The sequence below is a fragment of the Daucus carota genome, chromosome 4 (genome assembly GCF_001625215.2).
Source record: "Daucus carota subsp. sativus chromosome 4, DH1 v3.0, whole genome shotgun sequence".
NCBI lineage: Eukaryota > Viridiplantae > Streptophyta > Magnoliopsida > Apiales > Apiaceae > Daucus > Daucus carota.
This window is the reverse complement of record NC_030384.2, coordinates 23,710,663-23,726,800: the sequence shown is the minus strand read 5'-3', so window position 1 is coordinate 23,726,800 and position 16,138 is coordinate 23,710,663. Positions and strand designations below refer to the sequence as shown.

Below are 16,138 nucleotides of genomic sequence, written 5' to 3'. Positions count from 1 at the left end.
AAGAATCAAAATCACACAGACTTGTTTGCCAATGTCAACAACTTTATTCTGGTGCCAATGCAAGATACAAATATGTAAAAACTTTCGACAGAAATGCCATAAAACTAGGACCTGATTTATCTAGTTTCCTAAACAGACTCCAACACTACTGTTTTATTCTATACGATCCTATATTAACGCTAGAAGCCAGCTGAGCAAATCACACTAATACTCCAGCTGGAGATACTGCAGAAAACAGAATATTAACTTAAAATAAAAATGACAAGTTTGAGATTAAAATCCCAACAGTAATAACTTTCACTCAAATATATATCATATTTCTTTTATGACAACTTTGATTATATTGCTTTTAGTAAAAATGTGATGATAAGCTACTTCAATTGAGAAAGAAGCAGGTTCATCTCTTCCGAAAAAAAACTGGGAACCAGCTGCCAATAATAAGCTAAGAAAACTAATTACGAACCATATATGGTTAAGGATGATAAACTTGGTAATCATGAATCTCTTAAAACCAGAATTGATGATGTCTAATTTCTACAAATAAGAAAGTAAAACTCAAACTTGGTTCGGTTTGGTTCGGTGTGAAAAAGGGCAAGATGAGAAGATTCGTGTAAACAATTAATAATGATAACCATGACCTGCGAGATTTATGTGAAGCAACTAGCAACAAGTTTCTACAGTCACATTTTGAGGAAAAAGATGGCCCGCTAGTTAGTTTTAGATGTAATAATAAGTGTTTGATATGGGATATAGTTGTCTTAAAATTATCACTGTTCATAAAATCAGTTTTAGAGTGTGCTGGGTACATTATGTAGGTGCCATGTTACACCACTATAAGGAAAGCGGGTATTTTCGGCCGCCAATTCTGATCGAAAATATTTTCAACCGGAATTATTTTAGACCAAATCATTGGGCAGGAAAATATCGGGGAAATATTTTCGACACATCCTTTACAAGCCTTATATTTTCGACAGTATTTGGTCACTTTTAATTTTTCAACCTCTTAATTTCGACCTTTTTATTTTCGATCAGTAATGATTAAAATAGGCGGCAGTCAAAAATAACAGTCGAAATTAGCCGCTTTTCTTTTTGTGTGTTCACGTCGGCACAAGTTTTTGCCATCAACGATTCATTTACTTTCTGTTTATTAGTTTATGATGGAATTGTTATGAAGTTTGCTGCAATGACATATTAACACATTCTAAATATCTGAATCAATGCATTTAGAGGTTGCCTTTGTCTTGGCAATGAATACACACTATTAGGGAAAATAATTTTAAAAAAAATATCACCAAAAATGGTTTTCCTACTAATACAAGTCATGAAAAAACAGAATTAATGAAAAGATCCGTACACGTTATATTTTTCAAATACGAATCGGAGGAATGCTTTGCTCATGTCTGAAGAAGTTATCAGGATCCACAGCCGATTTGATGTTAACCAACCTGTCAAAGTTATTCTTGAAGTAGCGCTTTCCCCATCTACTTGCCTGTTGGTAGCTTGTGGTGCCTTTGAGATTGTTAGTCCCCATGGACAGGTCGACATAATTAACATATGCACTTCTGGGATTCTTGGTAACATAAGGAGTCAAATATCTTGCTAAAGTTTTGACCCACTCCATGCGTTCAGCTTCGTCTGTATCAGTTTCTGCATACCTGTTAAACTTCAGCAAGGTTCCAGCTCTATACGGAAATGGAAGTGCAGATTCTGAAATTTCATCCATCCTCCCTCCATAAGGTGTAAACTGTAAAGTTGCTTTTAGTGGAGGAAGTTTGTACATCAGATCCCACAAACCTTCTAACCCTTCTACGGGAATAGGCACTTGAGTGTAGTCATTGTTTGATTTGAATGCAGGTCGAGGGAGGACTGTTATGTTTAGCAATATTTCTGGAGGCGTAAACAATTCGAAACCTGAGAAGTACACCATGGCCTGCAACCAGCTTACTTCAAAACAATCTTCTCTTACCACACCAAGCTCAGGGAACTGGCCTTGCATCACAGAGAGCATCTTATCAGCGCTTCCTAGGTACAAGGCTTCGAATAAGAAGATCATAGTTCTGTTATCAGCTCGTTGACTGATGTTGCTCACTATACTTTGTCCATCAGCCTTGATTACCAGCTCTTTCGGTAACTTTGGTGCAACAGATTGGTATTTATGAAAAATGCTTGTCAGATTTTGCTCTACAGTTCTGTAGACTTTGTAAACAGTCACCGTCTTAGGAACAGGAAGTAATCTTACTTTCCAGGATATAACAACTCCAAAGCTTCCACCACCACCTCCTCTTATAGCCCAGAACCAATCCTCTCCCATGGCTTTTCTATCCAGAATTCTCCCATTTGAATCGATTAGGCGAGCATCGATGACGTGATCAGCAGCAAGACCGTATTTTCGCATCATCATTCCATAACCCCCTCCACTTAGAATCCCTCCAACACCCACATTTGCAAATAAACCAGATGGAAACCCAAGTCTATCACTTGTCTCTCCAATCTTGTAATAAAGCTCCCCATTGGTTAAACCAGAACCAATCCATGCAGTGTTGGTTTTAGTATCAGCACTAAATGATTTAAAATTGACAAGATCAAGTATGACGAAAGGGAGTGGGGAAACATAGGAAAGACCCTCGAAACTATGACCACCACTCCGAATCCTCATGTCCAGATGATGCTTCTTGGAGCAATAAATCACAGACTGGATCTGCGATTCACTCACTGCCCTAATAATGACTAGAGGTTTAGGCGTGTCGGGCTTTGCAAAACGCAAATTGTTGATGGAGTATAGCAAGGTTTCCGAGTAAGTAGTGTTCTTTCTGGTGTACACGAATTCGGAGATGTCATGAGAGTGGCGGTTAAGGCACTGAAGGAAGTTTTGTGTAGGATCTTGAGCTGATGAAAATGTTAACAAAAGTAGTAGAAGATAAGTAAAACAAGTGATTGCAGCAATCTTCATAATTTTGGATATTGGTTGTGTACTTTGTAAGAATCTAATGGTAATGATAGGGTTTGATATGGTTGTGCAATTTGTAGGAATTTAATGGTATTGGTAGTGTTTGATATGGATAGAATAATGAAGATTGCATGGTATTTATAGGCTTCATTCCTCAGCCCTGGGGTATATTACAATAATGGACCGTTGACACCTTCGGCAATGAATGTATAATTTCTTTGAGGTTTGAATAGGTCTGCCAAATTGTTACTGCATGCATGGCTGTGAGTGAAGAAATAAAAGACCTGGCACGTTTCTTCCAAGACCATACTATTGGCTTTTTAGGATTACTATGAATATTTTAAGAGTACATTTAGTACATTGTTCTAAAATATATAATATTATGTATTATCTTTTGCATTTAGTAGTTGGGGAGAAGGTCAAGCAAACTGTTCAAATTAGTTTCTTCCAAAACCATCCTATTGCCATTTCTTATTACAATTTTGTTTGCATTAGAATATATAATATTATATTAACTTTTGAATTTTGAAAAGGTCAAGCAATTTTCAGAGACATATGATTGTCTTTCAGTGTCTTTAGACCGCACACCATTTTTCATGAATTCAATCGAACACTATAACTCAATATATATTTTGTTAATTATTTTTGTTTTCTTGTCTGTTTCAGCGTGTATAATAAAAAAAGTAACTTATAATTGGAAAAGGACCCTTGATCTTGTAGAAGGTCATTTAGCTTGTTACATGTAACATCTCTTCGAAACGAAAGACTAATTAATTGTAAAATAGCTGTCACGGGAAAAGGGTTTCTTTTGGGGAGAACCGATATTTATTCGTTTTCTGAATATTTCTTACTCTCCCTCCAGGGTAAACCATATTATAAAACTAATAATTACGTGTCCCTCAAGAATTTTGGTTGACAAAATGTGCGTAAGACTTTCTCACTGAATTATTATATATTTTTCGTAATTGATAAGCGTAAACAAATGTTGATAAGCAAATTTTATAAGCGTATTTTAATACAAATACCTGATTAATTAATAATATAGTCTTTTTTGAGTAATTGTACGAACATAAACCTGCGTCAGACTCTCACCTTATAATCAGAATTGTGTAGGAATAAATTTTTTACGTAAAATATATACTAGAGAAACAGATTTATACATACTAGCTTTTAATAGAATAAGTTAATATATATTTCAAATAATTTTTATTAATTTGTATATACATGATATAAATTTTTTTGTTTAATTATTTTATATTTGTTACTATTTAATTATATCAATTTGTGTATTATAATTAGACTGTTTTGATCCAGAAGTTAGGGGTGAATGTACAATTTTCTTCACCTTTATAAATCTGTGATAAATAATTACAGTTATTATCTTCGAACTTATTTCGTAAATATAGAGTTTTTAATTTTAGAAATATTATAATTATATATGACACATAAATAATTGCATTACTGCGTGTCCTTAGAAAATCTCAGTTGACAAGACCTGCGGAAGACTTTGACAATGCTGTAAACAAAATTATATTCGCATAACCATTTTAGGTAAGATATGTATATAGAAACAGATTTATATATTAAATGGATAATTCCCTTTGATATCCGTCATTGACCGAAAACGTTACAATTATTATACTCGGACTGTGAGTAGACCCGGCAATTTCCTACACGCCATGATTAAACGACACAAAAAATTCGTGTTTGCGGTTATGATTAAGTGACACAAACACAAAAGTAAAGGACTTAATTTCATGTCGGTTTTCAGTTTACCCATTAGGTACACGACACGCAACGAGGTACACAATATAATTAATTAATTATAATAATAGATAATTAATACTCCCTCCGTCCCTCTATTATTGGCCTCCTTTCCATACAATATAAGTAATAAATAGTAATAACATGATTTATCATATATAATTTAATTATAGTAGTAGATTTTTTAAATAACATAGATATAATATCAGATAATATATAAAACTTAATTAAATACTCCCTATGTCCCATTTAATTGTATACGTTTCTTTTCAACTGCTCGACACGCATTTCAATGCTCTTATAAAATATAGTTCCGTAACTTATTTTTGAGATTTTTTTTTTCTGAATAAAAATATAACATCCAAACTTTAATTCAGAAAAAGAAAATTTTAAAAATAAATTACACAACTACACTTTACAAAAGCATTAAAGTCCGTGCCGCGTCCCCGTCCCCCAATGTATACTACTCAGGGGGACGGAGGGAGTATCAATTTTTAAAATATTAAAATATAAATTAATATTTTATTTTTTTATTTCGTGTACTATTCGTGTTCAATTCGTGTCGTGTATTTTCAAGCACATAAAAAATTCATGTACTTCATGTCGGGTCATGTTATTTCGTTTTTTTTCATTTCATGTTCGGTGTTCGTGTTTTGATTTCAGCTGCATAAAATGAAATATCGTGTTTGTATACACGAGACTGACACAAATTGCCAGGTGTAACTGTGAGCAAGGCATTCTGTAATTAATGTATTCAACGCAGAAAGGGAGAACAACCGACAACGTATAACTTCGAAATTAAAGATGGTCATGTCTGGGTTAAGTTTGAAATGTTTGACGGTGACTTGCACTCGGCAGTACATTGCATTGTGATCATATCAATTTATTAAATTGATTTAGAATTCTTTTATTAAATTTTCAATATAATATTGTTTATAATATTTTAAAATTCTTAGATATTAAATTTTATTTTAATATTTATATTTGTATAAATCCTTTAGTTTCAAAATTGCAAACAGAATATATTATATTATATTTTAATATTATTAAAATTACATAAAATTATTTAAAATATTATAATAACGAATACTCTTATAGAAGCTAGTAATTACTTGTATTGGTAATCTTAATATTATTGTCTAATATTCTTGAATTTTACGGATACAAAATATACATCATTTTCATTATTTATTTAATGTCTTTAATATTTTAATTTGAAACTATAAATTCAAATATTTAATCTAATATTATATTTCAGGTTTTTGAAATGATGGAATGTGTCTTTACCATTAGGCCGATTAATGTGTGAATTGATAATTTTTATCGCAGCTAAAAGAGCAAATTAATAATAATGAAGCTTGTTCAAATATATATCTACAAATAAAAAGATTTAGGAGAAGTATTTTTTTACTGAATAAAAGATGAGATTTTCAATACAAATGTAAATCATACGAAAGTGTCTCCATCATAAAGACGAGATTTTCAATTACAAGCACAAATACACAGGGAGATGATAAAACGGTTTTGACAATTTTAATGAATATAGAATTCAGTCACACCAGCTATGGATTACCTTGTTTAGTTGTTTTTTTTTTTACTCCAAAAACAAGGCTTAATTCATTGACAAATCAAATAAGATACAGTTCATGACTTCCAAGGGAACATCCCTCCCAATAAAAGACCGATCCGGAAAAGAATATGATGCCCTAGCTAAGCTATGCGCCACCATATTAGCTGATCGTTTGACAAAGAACAAAGCAACATTGTTCAGATTAAGGAGCATCTCCCTGCACTCCTCGACAATACGTCCCACTGGAGACACCATAGGCACACGGCTCCTAATTGCCTGGATTATACCCAAACAATCATATTCAACTTCTATGCTCTAGCCATGCTGCATCATGCACCAACTTAGAGCTTCTTTTATTGCTAAACCCTCCACGAATGCCGGCGTCGTCCTTCCCCAATAACGCCAAGTCTAAGCATGAACAACCTCCCCATCAGAGTTTCTAGCAACCAAACCAATACCGTAGGCATCATTTTCCGAGAACATAGTTGCATCAACTGATAATTTGATTGTATTCACTTTTTTAATGAAAGAAAAACGTCACAAGCTCCCGACACATATCAATAACATTCCCTCCAAATTGATTATCATATTTGTGTCTAATGGCTTGAATTGTGAGAAGAGAATCTATTGAAAATTATTATAACCTCGGCTGCTACTACTCCTGCTACTAACTCAACTTATTACAAATTCTCCTTTGTGATTATGAAAAATCATGTCCGTTATGATTCACTTGATTTTGATGATAACATAATACGTAATACATAATTGAATTTATTTAAGTATTGTAACTATCAACGGATAGCATGATACTTACGGTATCCGTTCAATTGATAAGTTTTTTATAGCATGTCCAGTTTAATTTATCCCTCAATGAATAAAGTTGGCATCGTTAATGTATAAGTTCAATTATCCATCAACGGATATACGGAATAGGTTGATGAATTGTAAATGTTCTATACTTTGTAATTTTGTATAAGTGAAGGATGGTTATAGATGAAGAAGTTAGCTAAATTAACGGATGCCGCAAATAAACTTCAACGGATGAAAGTGTAGTTCAATCAATGGATAAATAAAATCTCAACGGATGAAGAATCTTTCAACGGATAAACTCAACATCCACTGAAAATGAGGTAACAACATTATGATAGTTCACATGGGTTGATTACACATTGTTGGACATGGAAGCCTATTTAGGAAGCTAAAGAAGATGCAGAAACATTTCAATTCTATGAAAATTGGTTGGATTAAGACAAATAACCCAGTCAAAGATGAATACAATCAAGAAGATTTGCATAGGACAAAGAGTGAAGAAGCAAACCATTCTGAACATAGAAAATAGAATTATCTTGTTTTTTATTTTTTGTCGTAAACTTGGAGTATATGATCAAGTAATAGTAGCACTTCGTATGCTTGAGAAGACACTAGCATTTGAGAGAATTCTTGAACTTATTAAGTGCTGAAAAATCCGCAGCTGTGTATTTGTAAAAATATCACATATTCTTCGTAATATAATTATGTCGGGTAGAAAAATAATCCACCTGAAATTTTAAATATCTTGTGTTTACTTGATTGTTTAAAAATTTTATATTCTAGTTGTTCATCTGAAAAAGTATTTATAAAAATCTTGGATTGTATTCAATCCCCACTACAATCCACTTTGTTAAGGAGTTGCATAATCGGTATCAAAGTCAGGTTCCCAACATCCAGGGAAAAAGATTAGCCAACTACAAGCAAAGATAGGAATGAAAGACACAGGAGTAAAGATTCTAGTTCTTGATATTATGTCTTAAACCAATATAAAAGGGAAGGTTGAATATAGTGGATAAAATCAAATTCGAATTAAGCACACAACACAGATAAATCAAAATTTAGTTTTTTAATGATAAAAACTGTTATCATATAAATAAAATCCTCTTCAAAAGATGTATGAATATCAGTGAGAATTACTAGGTTACTTAAAAAAAATATTTCTTGTAATCGACACACCTATAATTTAAACGGATCCGAACTTATATACTACACGGTTACAATTAATCATCTAATTGATATGATCTAAATCAGCTACATAAAATATATCAAGGGAATTTATCAAATATACTACTTTTTAGGATCTTATTTGCAAAAATACCATCTTCCTAAATTAATTGCATATTTACTAAACTAAGTTTCTAAATTGCAAAAATACTACCCCCTCCCCCCTGCAACTAAATGCAACCTCAAATACAACTGAATGCCTGATTTCAAGTTCCACTTTTCAAATGTCATTTTCGACCTCATCCTTGGAATCCATATATATATATATATATATATATATATATATATATATATATATATATATATATATATAGATTCTGAAAATCTGGTCAAAAATGACATTTGGAGACTGGAACTTGAAATCAGGCATTTAGTTGCATTCAGTTGCATTTGGTTGCATTCAGTTGATTCTATTTTGATCTAATGGCCCCGCCAGGGGCACCCATACATCAGTTGTAATTTACAGTTTTTAGTTGCATTTAGTTGCTTATGAGATTGCATATTCAGTTGAATATTGCCCCTGCGGGGCCTGCAACCCAAATCCACCACAATATCACCCCACCCTAAAAAAATTCAGTTGCTTATGAGGTTGCATTCAGTTGATTCTATTTTGATCTAATGGCCCCGCCAGGGGCACCCATACATCAATGGTAACTTACAGTTTTCAGCTGCATATGAGATTGCATTCAACCATATGCAACTGAATGCAACCTCATATGCAACTGCAACTCCTGATTTCAAGTTCCAGTTCTCAAATGTCATTTTCGACCTCATCCTTGGAATCCATATATATATATATATATATATATATATATATATATATATATATATATATATATATATATATATATATATATATATATATATATATAGAATCAACTGAATGCAACCAAATGCAACTGAATGCAACTAAATGCCTGATTTCAAGTTCCAGTCTCCAAATGTCATTTTTGACCAGATTTTCAGAATCTATATATATATATATATATACATATATATATATATATATATATATATATATATATATATGGATTCCAACGATGAGGTCGAAAATGACATTTGAGAACTGGAACTTGAAATCAGGCATTCAGTTGCATGTGGTTGCATTCAGTTGCAGAAGGGAGGGGTAGTATTTTTGCAATTTAGAAACTTAGTGTAGTAAAACTGCAAATAGCTATTCTTGAGAAAAGTAAATTTGCAAAAATTTACTTTTTCCTATATATTTATGAAAAAACCCCATATATCAATTAGTGATGGAGTATAAACCTACTAAAGTCCTGAGTTGTTAAATCTCTAAACTATATATCTTTAATATTTAGAACTAATTCACTCTTGAAAACCAGTTTTGACAAACTCTGAAGAATATCCTCTATCAGCAAACTTTGATATACTCAGCATTTGATAAACTCTGATCTTCATATAACTCTGAGAGAAAATCCTGATTTTAAATATTGATAACAAAATCTCATATCATCAAAGGTTTTCTTGTTGAGATCATCAGAATTTATATCTTTTCATAATTGAGTCTTCTAGATGCTAGAGGATTTATAATGTACATAGATTACATGGTACACAGACTTGACCTTCCTAAAATCTAGCAAAGTATTATTGGTACGGTTAAATCATAACCTTTTTTTTTTAATTCTGTAGAACGAAAAGAATACTACCGAATACTCACCGACATACTAAGATTTATGAACACATATAATAACACTGTACACTGAGAGCAAAAAATTTAAAGAACTTTCAGAAAATCTCCAGATGACTGGAAGAAATACGTAACATAAACAATGTATAAAAAAATTGGAACATATACATAACACATTTGACATAAATAAAATATTTTTACATATAAATTTTATATTTATAATATAATATAATAAATATGAAAATTAAGATTATTACAAAAATAATTATAAGATACATTCAAAAAGAATAATTGTAAAATTTTTAAAAAATTATTGAATACTAAAAGAAATACATCACCAAACTATGTAGGAAATATTAAATAAAAAAGATATATAATGTACATGCATTTAAATTTAATATAATAAATAAACAAATTTAAATTATAATAGGAGATAAATATTTGTATGTAAAACATATCATTTAAAATCTAAAATAATTACCGAATATAGTAATAAAAAATAAATAACAACAAATATAGTTAAAGGCTACAAAAAATATACAGAACACACACAAATATATAAAATTTACAAAAAGTGTACAAATTAATTAAAAAAATAGAATAATTTATATTTTTCATGTTATTATTTTGATGTTTAGTATTATACTATATCTTTTTATTATATATAAGAGATTTGAGTTTATTATGCATTTTTCAGTTTCCATATGTGCTATATATTATTTGTTTGATAACAGTTTTTTTTGTTTTTTTTTTCTTTCCACAGTTATGTATCCAATAAATTACAGAATTAATGCATTTGTTAGGTAAGTTTTTGTGTTCATCATTTAAGGTGGGCCACGTGTTTTAACATGTATTTGGTTAAAACAGTTACAAGGGATAAGTAGTTGTATGTAACAAAACTCTTCATGTCAAGTTATACACATTAAGAGGTTACCCATTGATCCCCCCCCCACACACACATATATATATATATATAGAATTCTATTCTAATAAAAACCTCCTTATTCTAAAAACTAAAAACTAAGTTAGAATATCACTAAATCTTAAAACGAATACCACTAAATTTTTAAAGAACTCCATCTCCACCTCCATCTTCACCAAACCCACCTCCGCATCCGCCACTACCACCACCTCTGTCGTCGCCTCCTCCATAACCACCACCATACCTCTATGTCGCTCACCCCCTCCATAACCACCATCTCCATCTCCACCTCCATTATTTCTCTAACAACACAATCTCCACCTCCATTTTCACCAGCCCCATCTTGGTCGCTGCTTCAACCTCCTTGAGCCTCGTTCATACTTCTTTCTCCACCTGGGCTCAACTTCAAAACGCGGCGGTGCCGCTACTATTCGGGCAATGCTCCAGTCCCCTACTTCAAGCCGCCCAGACCTCCACTACAATCATCCTTCCTCCATCTCCACCTTCACCTCCACCATCTCCACCTTCAACTCCACCATCTCCACCATCGTCACCACCATCTGAATCGAAAACGTGAACAGATCTGGAGATTCTGAGCATTTTCTAAAACAAATCTGAAGATTCTGGGCAGTTTGTTTTCACTAATTCCTGCAATACAGATCACTAAATACTAAAAATAATATCACATTTTATATGTATTCTATAATAGAATTTATAATAAAAATGATGATTTACAATGGTGTGCTATGTACCTCCCTAGAATGTTGGCACATATATACATATACATATATATATATATATATATATATATATATATATATATATATATATATATATATATATATAGGGGTGGGTTCTAGTACAAACTTATAAACTTACAAATTTTATGTATTCAACACATATATAATTTGAGTTCAACATTTATTTAACATATTTTGTTGAACATCGAATAAAATTATGTTGGAGAAGTACATAAACTAATTTTTCAATGTAAGAAACTAAGTTAAACGTATTATATAACTAATATATATGTTTCTAGACCCTACCCAAACTCCAAAGGTATAGTTTAAGCATCTTTATGGAGATATTCAACACGATGATAATTAGTATTTTACACCCGATATTGAACCCCAGTTACAAATGTGTTGAACGCACAATTTATTTATGCGTTATTTTTAAAAATTGTAATGTTTTTTCAAGAATTTTCAACAAGAATACTTGCTAAAACTAATGATTAACACGATAGGAGAATAAAAAAAATTCTAAGTTTGTAATTTAAAGAAGTTTTTATTTAATCCTATCCCTATATATATATATATATTGTTAGGTCCAAAGTATCGTAGAAGGGGGGGTTGAATACGATACTCACTACAATTTAAAATTCTTTCGAATCTTGCGGATAAACAAATTGCAGTTCTGTAATGGGTTTCGTGTTCCGGATATTTATTGGGTCGGTTTCTGAGAATATAAAAAATATTAAACCAACACACAATATTTTCCAAGGTATATCTGTATATTGATAAATACCTCGAAGGTGCTACAAATCCAAACCCGAAGGTTGGCTACAATGGCCACTACTCTCAATATTACAAACTCTAACCACTACTGATATTTCTATTACAAAGCTAGGCTAGGGTGTGTGTATAGTGGGAGTAGCCGTGCAGAGCACTTGGCCATTTCATCCCGAAGGATGATATGTAAATTGTGAGAACACAAGTCACATATTTATAGGCTTTTCATAACTAACCATGGTTAACGAGTTCGTCCTGGACGACTTGAGTTCGTCCTGGACGGATTCGATTTAACAAAATAAATCTAACTCCCAAACATACTAGTGTTGGCGCCAATTACATATACATATATATATATATGAATATGTATAGCAGAGTTGCGCCAAAACAGTTGAACAAAGGAAAGTCAAAGTTTGCGCTTTGGTCAAACTTTGCGCTTCCCTTGAAGTTGCGCCAGGAGTGCCTCACAGTGTTTTTGACTTAGAGAAATACAACACTCCACAAACTTGCGCCTTGGATACAGTTTAGAGTCGCAACCTTTGACTTGGTCAAAGGTTGCGCTCCAACCCCACTGTGTTGCCCTCACTTAGAAAATTCTAAGTAAAAATTGTGTGAAGGTGAGTGTATGGACAGGAGGCGCAACATTTGACTTTTTAGGTCAAATGTTGCGCTCCATTCATCTGTACAGTGATTGCTTCACTTAGTCACTTTTCCAAAGAAGAAACCAAGCGCAAGTTTTGACTTTCAGTCAAACTTGGCGCCTGATTCTTTCTTCTCACAGGGTACACTGAGGTTGAGCACTTAGGAGAAATCTTCAGTCTTCAAAGTTGCGCCCCTACAGTGGAGAGCTCCACTGTTATCTCTTCTCCCTCACATGCAAACCCTAGGTTGCCCTAGACACCTGACATCATCACATGCATGCATAATATATATAATATAATATATTATGTTGTTATTATATTAATAAATAAAAATATATATAAATATATACACACATATATATTTTATTTATATGAACATATAATAATATATGTACATATATTTAAATATATTCTCATATATTTAAATATATATAATATATAATTATATGTAAATACAAATGTAAATATATATAAATATATATAGAGATATATATAGTTATTTATAAATATAAATATAAACATAAATATATATAAAGAAAAGTATATATAAATATATATACATATATATAATATTTATATAAACATATAGTAACATATATATACACATATATTTAAATATATTCTCATATATTTAAATATATATAATATACATATAACTATGTGTAAATATAAATATAAATATATATATATATAAAGATATATATAACTCTCTCTAAATATACATATATTTATGCACATAATATAATATATATATACACTTAATTATATAATTGCTTATGTAAAATATAAATACATATACTATATACATATATATTTATTTAAATATACATACATATAAATATACATATACATATGTTTAAAAAACATATACATATATATTATATATATTATATTTAATTAAATATACATATATACATATATATAAATATATTTGTACATATACAAATATATAAGTGCACACATATAAAAGATAGGTCACCAGATATGGCTTTGTGTGGAAGCTTGACATATGGCATTTGAGCAGAGACTTGATACAGCTTGCAGAGGCTAGGCATTTGGCTTGGCTTGAGTTTGGAACAAATGACTTGTTATGACTGGATCAATTCTTCGATCGATAAATACTTTGCAAAGCTCCGTACGTGCTGACGCTTAGTGCACTGGTCTGGTTCACAAGCGACTAACACTGAAGTTAAACATTGTACCGTCTTTGTCAGCAAACATTGATCAGTCGGTTCCGGGTTAGTTTATGCTTCAGTTTGTTGATTATAAATAACCAACCAAGATATATATGTTGCACTGAAATCTTTCGAGTACTTGGACAACATCTTCATTGCTTCCACAATCTTGAATACTTCAATCTTTATTCTTCACTGAGGCATGAACATATTAATGAACTTCTTCCAGTGAACTTATTCCTTCAAGACTGTAGATGGCTTCTTCAACCTTTGTCTTCGTATCTTCCGATTCTGGTGCAGGCGTAGTGTTATTTACTTGTCTTGTTCTATTGTTGAGTTATCATCCCTATGTAACAGATAGGGTTGTCTTTACATTTAGACTTACAATCTCCCCCTATTTGTTTGTTAATCATAACAAGCAAATCCTCTGGAGGATAACTCAACTAACACTAGAAAAAGTAAAGTCCTGGACTAGTAAATAATGCTACAAAGTTTCTGGATCATATAATACATTTCCAGATTTCATGAATAGAAATAACAAATGTGCATATCACCTTTATTTCTCTGGTTCTTGCTTTCCTGCCAGATAATCCTCATAGTCTGTCTTGAAGAGAATTCAAAACATTCCGTTATGCAAAGAACAATCAGCAGCTTCATTGAATTCTTCAGTGGTAATGAATGAGTTCATGTCTACCACTTACTGAAGAATAAATGTATCACCTTATACTTCTCCTCCCGTTACCTTGATCAGGTTCCCCTTGGTGATAAGTAGCTATCTCCCCTTAGATGAAAGATCAATCCTCCTCCTTAGTTGAAAGAAGAATCTCCCCTTCACTAGTACACAGCTAAAGAGTAGTTTACTCCCCCTTAGTTGTAGACAACAGAAGAAAGCTAACTTACTTTTTCTTCCCCCTTTCATAAATTCTCCCCCTAAATATATTCTCCCCCTTAGTTGTGGAATCCTCCAAGGATATGTGGTATCAAATAGGTCAAGGAACGTGTCCAATACATCCTGTACCAAAAGATAATCTCCCCATAGAGAACTAAACAACACTAAAGCTGGGGTCGAAGAAAGAGTTCAGAAGAAGGGTTTACTTTAATTGGGTTGGTCCCTATACTGAAAGAATAGGTTCCAAACGGAAAAGTAATGAATAAGAACTGACATTCCAGTAACAACATCCACTTTGTCTTTAGGTATAAATTTGGTAATTGGTAGGTGTCTCACTAAAATGTTCTGCAGGTGTATCACTCAACACTCAATTTTCTCTCGGTTTTTGGGTAAGGGTGTCACTCACGAGTTCTGTAAGTGTATCTCTCCACACAAATACTGAGCTTCCAAAATGCTGAGTACCTGCAAGAAAATCACCTTAGCCACCCTTAAAGGGGGTCACCGGTGGTGCAATGGGAGTTCGTAATTCCCAGTCCCTACAGACTTATCAGATAAATCTGAATCATGGTCCACAAGTTGCCAACCACTAAGTGGCTTATCCAATTAAGGATCCAGAGTTGTTTGCTCTGAGAGGTTAGACAAAGGCTTAATTATGGCAAAGGCCTAAGTCCTCCTCAATGTCTGTGAAGACACTTGATTCAAGAGAATCATCAACCATAAGTTCACACCGTGAAATGGAATGAACCGTAGTTGCTTCCGTCAATTCTTTCAACAACTTGTGAGCTTTCAATACCAATTATTATTATATGTACCTCACAAGTGTTTCACTCTCCTCAAAATCCTATGTGTTTGCACTCACTTATGCTCACATATTTCTCATTCTGATGTCTCACTGGTCCTTCTCAGAATCTCACCAAGTGTTTAACTCTCAGTGTTTGGCTCACAGTGTTTCTCTCAGCACTCAAAGTATGGTCTTCTGTACCTGCATGAGAAAATCACCATAGCCCCTTCAAGAGAGGTCACTGGCGGTGCAATGG

General features: G+C 32.3%; 1 protein-coding gene across 1 annotated transcript; it reads right to left on the bottom strand.

Moving 5' to 3' along the window:
• Positions 1-1,366: 1,366 nt before the first annotated feature.
• Positions 1,367-2,950, bottom strand: LOC108217048 (tetrahydroberberine oxidase). The gene has a single exon (XM_017389900.1). The coding sequence runs from the start codon at positions 2,948-2,950 to the stop codon at positions 1,367-1,369; it is 1,584 nt and encodes a 527-aa protein (XP_017245389.1).
• Between the last annotated feature and the right edge of the window lie 13,188 nt (positions 2,951-16,138).

Bases quoted from the DNA above. Each gene is read 5' to 3' on its own strand.
- LOC108217048 (XM_017389900.1), bottom strand. From the start codon at position 2,950: ATGAAGATTGCTGCAATCACTTGTTTTACTTATCTTCTACTACTTTTG.